Source organism: Penaeus japonicus, unplaced genomic scaffold, assembly GCF_977035675.1.
Source record: "Penaeus japonicus unplaced genomic scaffold, GWHDUDI00000001_assembly GWHDUDI00000005, whole genome shotgun sequence".
NCBI classification, from domain to species: domain Eukaryota; kingdom Metazoa; phylum Arthropoda; class Malacostraca; order Decapoda; family Penaeidae; genus Penaeus; species Penaeus japonicus.
In genome coordinates, this window is record NW_028234407.1 from 20349949 (window position 1) to 20357448 (window position 7500).

General features: G+C 43.3%; 3 protein-coding genes across 3 annotated transcripts in view; all 3 read right to left on the minus strand.

The window, feature by feature from the left end:
* Positions 1–995, minus strand: part of LOC122244599 (cuticle protein 7-like) — a 1072-nt gene extending 77 nt beyond the window's left edge. The window contains exons 1-2 of the mRNA XM_043002547.2: positions 960–995; positions 1–558 (exon numbers count right to left, since the gene is read on the minus strand). The exon at positions 1–558 is cut by the window's left edge and continues 77 nt beyond it. Coding sequence (XP_042858481.1) covers positions 211–558; positions 960–971 — 360 coding nt within the window. The 5' untranslated portion in view covers positions 972–995 and the 3' untranslated portion in view covers positions 1–210. The remainder of the gene's footprint in view (positions 559–959) is intronic.
* Positions 996–3266: 2271 nt separating this feature from the next.
* LOC122242505 (uncharacterized) lies at positions 3267–4592 on the minus strand. Its single transcript, XM_086537157.1, has 2 exons — positions 4489–4592; positions 3267–3936 (listed from the first exon to the last, which is right to left on the minus strand). The coding sequence occupies exons 1-2, from the start codon at positions 4575–4577 to the stop codon at positions 3552–3554; spliced, it is 474 nt and encodes a 157-aa protein (XP_086393283.1). The 5' UTR covers positions 4578–4592; the 3' UTR covers positions 3267–3551.
* A 1815-nt stretch (positions 4593–6407) lies between these two features.
* The window catches only part of LOC122244601 (uncharacterized), a 1160-nt gene continuing 67 nt past the window's right edge, over positions 6408–7500 (minus strand). Inside the window, exon 2 of the mRNA XM_086537158.1 lies at positions 6408–7088. Coding sequence (XP_086393284.1) covers positions 6792–7088 — 297 coding nt within the window. The 3' untranslated portion in view covers positions 6408–6791. The remainder of the gene's footprint in view (positions 7089–7500) is intronic.

Consider the following 7500-nt stretch of genomic DNA (forward strand, 5'->3'; position numbering starts at 1 on the left):
CTCAAGCGAGGCCGTGGAAGAGCCGCTCAAGCGTCTGCATATGGAGCGGGAATGAGCCTGCGGCAAGGAGCAGGTCCTGAGAACGCTGGAAGTGACGGCGAAGGAGTCAAGGGGCTTGGAGTGAGCTGGATGGGCTGGGAAAACGGAAGGTGGATGGCAGGTGTGAAACGCATAGCATTATATCACAGGCGAAGTAAGAGGGCCTTCTGTTTAGGCGTAGGCGGGAGGAGGAGGGGCGTAGGCGGCGGGCTTGGCTGCAGGGTAGGAGGCCTCGCCCTCGTAGGCGACGTTAGCGACGTATCCGGCGTGGTGGTCGGCGGTGAAGGTGACGATCTGGGTGCGACCGTCGGGGAGGAGGACGCGGTAGGATCCCGAGGTGACTTTGCCGTCGCTGGTCTCGTCGTGGGCGAAGTCGTTGCCGGTGTAGTCGTCCTTGACGGCGTAGGCGAAGTCGAAGGGCATGCCAGGCTCCTTATAGGCGGGGGGGCCGTAGGAAGGAGGGGAATCGGGGCGGGGGGCGGCGCAGGCCACAGCCACGAGGGCGAACAGGACGAAGAGCTGGAAGAGTGGGATTGATAATGAATACAGAGGCGTGATGCTGCATTTTCCTTACGAAAAGAGAGACAGATAGATAGAGAGAAGGGTGGAAATGGAAGAGAGAGGGATAGAATACATAGGATACAGGGAGAGAAGAGACAAAGACAAGGACAAACACGGAACGATATTCACGAAAGAGAAATAAACTAACTGTTTTCCTATGGATCCGCGTCCTTTCATAGCTAATGTCTTGTTGTTATTATTATAAATGAATAGTTTTAGTTCGTTGCCATTGCTAAGGAGTGTTAATATCGTCATGTTTGGCTTATCGTTCAGATGCAAAATCAACTCGGATTTTAGACTTGAGCTTTAGGTCTATATACAACAGAATTACTTCTCAGTCATGAAGGGAGCCAGCTTACCTTGGCAGACATGTTGTATGGGAGAGAGCGTCGAAGAGTGCTGTCGTGGTCAGGGAACCGCGCCTTATATACGCCTCGAGTCCGGCCATTGTGTCATCCCTTGCTAGAATTGTGGGAGTCACTAGAACGTTTTAGATATCTATTTCAACCCATGGAAAGCTTCCTCAAACTAAGCAATATTATATGGATGTCATTTTCCTCGTAATAAATCAATTGCGTAAATTTCTCTTTGATCTAGTAATTTTAATTGCAATATTTTCTTTTAGTTTCCTTTTATTATCATCTTTGTAAAATAACTGTGAGTATGTGAGTAGGTTAATGGGCTTAAATGCCTTAGATCTATCTAGTTTCCTTTTTGTGGAATAGAATAGGCTTTGACTCTCTCTATGGTATTTTGCATTCGACAAGCAACAGAAATATATTCAGCCCTGCTTGATTACAACTCCAATTTCGAAGTCGCCAAGACCTTGAACTTTGTCAGTGTTCTTCTTGTGTTCCAAGTGTTGTACTTCTTCCCCGGGGATAGTTGGTGCCGTTTCCCTTTGGCTCTTGGATTCTATCGTCCATTCATTATGATTCTTCGTAGAATTCTTTCTTTCTCATGAATATTTGATCAATATCATTAATCTTTGTTTGATTTTATCTTTATATAAATAATGGTAGAAACTCCAAAAATCTTCTTGCTTTTCTGAGACTTTCTTCATTTCTGTTGTAGATCTAACCATTGTCCTGTTGCGTTTTCGTGTGGCTTCGCTAATCTTTCTATCTTGTTTTTACTTCAATTGTTCTTTATCTGATTGTGTCACAGATTCTTGTTCCAACAGTCAACGTATTTTATGCCGTTTCCTCCTTTGTAAAATTATTCGAATGCTTTTGTAGTTTCGTTTTGGTTAATGTTGGATTGGCTTGCAACTTGTGGATCTCTTTTTTTTCTTCGCCTCTGATTGGCCATGACGATTTGCGATTTTCCTGTTCCCTTCTTCTTCAAGAAGCTATTTTCAAACCCTTGATTCTTGTATGCCGCAAGTTCAACTAATCTTTTCCTTTTCTGTTTTCTAAACCATACTTTACAGAATACTTTTCTTCTAGATCTTCATTACTACTTACTGTGGGCTTGAAATCTCCTATGGCGATAATCCCTATATTTCTATTTTCTATTATTTCTTTGTAACGTTCCTTGCTAAAATGTTCAACTTTCTCTTAACATGGTCAGTTGTTATAGTGTAAGCATGAATGATTCTGGGTGCATAACTTTTATATCTATATGGAAAATGATTGACGAAATTCTTCCATTTGTTGGTTTAAAAACCTGCAATTTTTGCACTAAATAAAAATCGCTTAGATAACACATGCATACATATATTGATACGTGTTTATTTCCTAATTCCTTCCCCTCTCTCGCCCTGTCTGTCTATATTGTATCAAATAATTTATCGATAACACGGAGATATTACCTGGAAGACAGCAAGAACAGCATCTGACAAAGTTCGACTACTGCTAGACAGGGTGGATCGAAACATGGATACCTGAAGTGCTGAAGTGAACTAATATACATTCTGGCAACTGGAATGATCTAGAAATCTTGTTAGACTGATGAGAAGACACTGGTTCATGCAGGAAACCCAAGATGGAAATCAGACGACCTGAGATATATGTGGAATCAGAGCTCTTACAAATTAAAGATCTGTGTCTATAAAGGACTTGGTAGGTCATCCCATAGTATTTCTCTCTTTTATTGTCTCTTCTTCCGCCCCTCCTGTTATCTGTTCATCTCTACTGTCTGTTTCTGTCTCTTACTTCTGTCCTCTCTGTTCTGGTAATTGGTAAGGGATAGAAATCTTGTCAGACTGATAAGAAGACACTGACTCATGCAGAGAACTCAAAGTGAAAATCAGACGTCCTGAGATACATGTGGAATCAGAGCTCTTAGGGAATGAAGATCTGTGTCTATAAAGGACTTCACCTCTACTGTACGTCGCTGTCTCTGTCTTTCTCAGTTTCCCTCTCTTATTACCCTCGCCCTCTTGCTTTCTCTCTGTGTGTTTTCCCAGTCTATCTACGCCATAGCTATACCTGTCAGCCAACCAGTGTGTATAGTCCCCCACGCATTCTCTTTCACCTTATTTGTTCGTCTCTTTCTCTTTACCTACTCACAATCACATTTTTTGTCTATTAGCTTCTTATCACCACTGCGTTCTTTTCTTTGTCCCTACTTGATTTTTGGAATGAAAAAACAAAGAGGAATTATATTTCAGCCAATTCCATATATGACCTCCAAAGAAAATAATCAGGAAAGAAACGATGGCATTGCACATGTCGGTATTTATTTAAAAAAATGGCTGAATTAAAACACAATTTACAATAAATACAAGCGTCTGCCGAGTCTGTGAAAGGGAAAGGAAGGGAATCGCTCGAGCGAGGCCGTGGAAGAGCCGCTCAAGCGTCTGCATATGGAGCGGGAATGAGCCTGCGGCAAGGAGCAGGTCCTGAGAACGCTGGAAGTGACGGCGAAGGAGTCAAGGGGCTTGGAGTGAGCTGGATGGGCTGGGAAAACGGAAGGTGGATGGCAGGTGTGAAACGCATAGCATTATATCACAGGCGAAGTAAGAGGGCCTTCTGTTTAGGCGTAGGCGGGAGGAGGAGGGGCGTAGGCGGCGGGCTTGGCTGCAGGGTAGGAGGCCTCGCCCTCGTAGGCGACGTTAGCGACGTATCCGGCCCGTGGTTGGTCGGCCGGTGAAGGTTGACGATCTGGGTGCGACCGTCGGGAAGGAGGACGCGGTAGGATCCCGAGGTGACTTTGCCGTCGCTGGTCTCGTCGTGGGCGAAGTCGTTGCCGGTGTAGTCGTCCTTGACGGCGTAGGCGAAGTCGAAGGGCATGCCAGGCTCCTTATAGGCGGGGGGGCCGTAGGAAGGAGGGGGGGGAGGGGGGGGGGGGGGCGGCGCAGGCCACAGCCACGAGGGCGAACAGGACGAAGAGCTGGAAGAGTGGGATTGATAATGAATACAGAGGCGGGATGCTGCATTTTCCTTATGGATATATAATTATATATTTATATATATATTTTTATAATATATAATATATATAAATATATATATATATATATAATATATATATATATATATAGTTATATATATATAGAGAGAGGAGAGAGACAGATAGATAGAGAGAAGGGTGGAAATCGAAGAGAGAGGGATAGAATAGGGGTGGGATATGATACAGGGAGAGAAGAGACAAAGACAAGGACAAACACGGAACGATAACACTCTTTCATTCACTAAAGAGAAATAAACTAACTGTTTTCCTATGGATCCGCGTCCTTTCATAGTATGGTATCACTAATGTATCACGCCTTGTCGAGATGTTATTATTATAAATGAATAGTTTTAGTTCGTTGCCATTGCTAAGGAGTGTTAATATCGTCATGTTTGGCTTATCGTTCAGATGCAAAATCAACTCGGATTTTAGACTTGAGCTTTAGGTCTATATACAACAGAACTACTTCTCAGTCCATGAAGGGAGCCAGCTTACCTTGGCAGACATGTTGTATGGGAGAGAGCGTCGAAGAGTGCTGTCGTGGTCAGGGAACCGCGCCTTATATACGCCTCGAGTCCGGCCATTTTGTCATCCCTCGCTAGAATTGTGGGAGTCACAAGAAAGTTTTAGATATCTATTTCAACTCATGGAAAGCTTCCTCAAACTTTTGATTGCAATAGTTTCTTTTAGTTTCCTTTTATTATCATCTTTGTGAAATAACTGTGAGTACGTAAGAGTAGGTTAATGGGCTTAAATGCCTTAGATCTATCTAGTTTCCTTTTTGTGGAATAGAATAGGCTTTGACTCTCTCTATGGTATTTTGCATTCGACAGGCAACAGAAATATATTCAGCCCTGCTTGATTACAACTCCACTTTTCGAAGTCGCCAAGACCTTGAAACTTTGTCAGTGTTCTTTCTTGTGTTCCAAGTGTTGTACCTTCTTCCCCTGGGATAGTATGGTGCCGTTTCCCTTTGTGGCTCTTGGATTCTATCGATCGACCCATTCATTTATGATTCCTCGTAGAATTCTTTCTTTCTCATGAATATTTGATCAATATCATTAATCTCTGTTTGATTTTATCTTTATATAAATAATGGTAGAAACTCCAAAAATCATCTTTTTGCTTTTCTGAGACTTTCTTCATTTCTGTTGTAGATCTAACCATTGTCCTGTTGCGTTTTCGTGTGGCTTCACTAATCTTTATATCTTGTTTTTACTTTAATTGTTTTTTTTTATTGTGTCACATTCTTGTTCTAACAGTCAACATATTTTATGCCGTTTCCTCCCTTGTAAAATTATTCGAGTGTTTTTGTAGTTTCGTTTCGGTTAATTTTCTCTAAATGTTGGATTGGCTTGCAATTTGTGGATCTCTTTTTTTTTCTTCGCCTCTGATTGGCCATTCCGATTTGCGATTTTCCTGTTCCTGAATACTTTTCTTTTGGATCTCCATTGCTACTTACTGTGGGATTGAAGTCTCCTGTGGCGATCCGTTATTTCTATTTTCTATTATTTCTTTGCAACGTTCCTTGCTAAAATCTTCAACTTTCTCTTAACATGGTCAGTTATTATAATGTAAACATGAATGATTCTGGAAGCATAACTTTTATATCTATATGGAAAATGATTGACGAAATTCCTCCATCCGTTGGTTTAAAATCCTGCAATTTCTGCACTAAGTAAAAATCGCTCAGATAACACATGTATCCATGAATTGATACTTGTTTATCCCTAATTCCTTCCCCTCTCTCGCCCTGTCTGTCTATGTTGTATCAAATCATTTATCGATAACAAGGAGATATTACCTGGAAAACAGCAAGCCGAGCGGGACACCAAGAACAGCATCTGACAAAGTTCGACTACTGCTAGACAGAATGAATCGAAACATGGATACCTGAAGTGCTGAAGTAAGTTAATAAACGTTCTGGTAACTGGTAAGGGATAGAAATCTTGTCAGACTGATAAGAAGACACTGGCTCATGCAGAGAACTCAAAATGAAAACCAGACGTCCTGAGATACATGTGGAATCAGAGCTCTTAGGGAATAAAGATCTGTGTCTATAAAGGACTTCACCTCTACTGTACGTCGCTGTCTCTGTCTTTCTCAGTTTCCCTCTCTTATTACCCTCACCTTCTTGCTTTCTCTCTGTGTGTTTTCCCAGTCTATCTACGCCATAGCTATACCTGTCAGCCAATCAGTGTGTATAGTCCCCCACGCATTCTCTTTCACCTTATTTGTTCGTCTCTTTCTCTTTCCCTACTCACGATCACATTTTTTGTCCATTAGCTTCTCATCACCACTGCATTCTTTTCTTTGTTCCTATTTGATTTTGGAATGAAAAAACAAAGGAATTATATTTCAGCCAATTCCATATATGACCTCCAAAGAAAATAATCAGGAAAGAAACGATGGCATTGCACATGTCGGTATTTATTTTTAAAAAATGGCTGAAATAAAACATAATTTACAATAAATACAAGCGTCTGCCGAGTCTGTGAAAGGGAAAGGAAGGGAATCGCTCAAGCGAGGCCGTAGAAGAGCCGCTCAAGCGTCTGCATATGGAGCGGGAATGAGCCTGCGGCAAGGAGCAGGTCCTGAGAACGCTGGAAGTGACGGCGAAGGAGTCAAGGGGCTTGGAGTGAGCTGGATGGGCTGGGAAAACGGAAGGTGGATGGCAGGTGTGAAACGCAATAGCATTATAATCACAGGCGAAGTAAGAGTGCCTTCTGTTTAGGCGTAGGCGGGAGGAGGAGGGGCGTAGGCGGCGGGCTGGGGCTGCAGGGTAGGAGGCCTCGGCCCTACGTAGGCGAACGTTTAGCGACGTATCCCGGCGTGTGGGTGTTCGGCGGTGAAGGTGACGATTCTGGTGCGACCGTCGGGAAAGGAGGGACGCGGTAGATGATGTTCCACGAGGTGACTTTGCCGTCGCTGGTCTCGTCGTGGGCGAAGTCGTTGCCGGTGTAGTCGTCCTTGACGGCGTAGGCGAAGTCGAAGGGCATGCCAGGCTCCTTATAGGCGGGGGGGCCGTAGGAAGGAGGGGAATCGGGGCGGGGGGCGGCGCAGGCCACAGCCACGAGGGCGAACAGGACGAAGAGCTGGAAGAGTGGGATTGCTAGTGAATACAGAGGCGATATGTTGTCTTTACCTTGAGGAGAGAAGCAAGGGAGGGGACAGGGATAGAGAATGGGGTTGATGGAGAGGAAGAGGTGAGAGGGAGAAGGGATGGGTAGGGAGTGAGTAACTGAGTGAGAGAGAAAGAGAGAAGGGGGAGGATGGAAGAAAAAAAATATAATTTGTGAATGATAAGGGTAAAGCAATGAAGCATCAATTTCATTGGATTTGCATTGCAAAAATAAACTTGCTGCTTCATCATGGACTAGTACAGCTTAGTCTAATTGTTAATGCCACAGCTGTAAAAAAAAAAAAGAAAAAAAGATACTGCAGTTTCAATTACTGTTACCGCGAGTGATAAAACCTTCGTGCTAGTGGCTATTCTATTATATATGA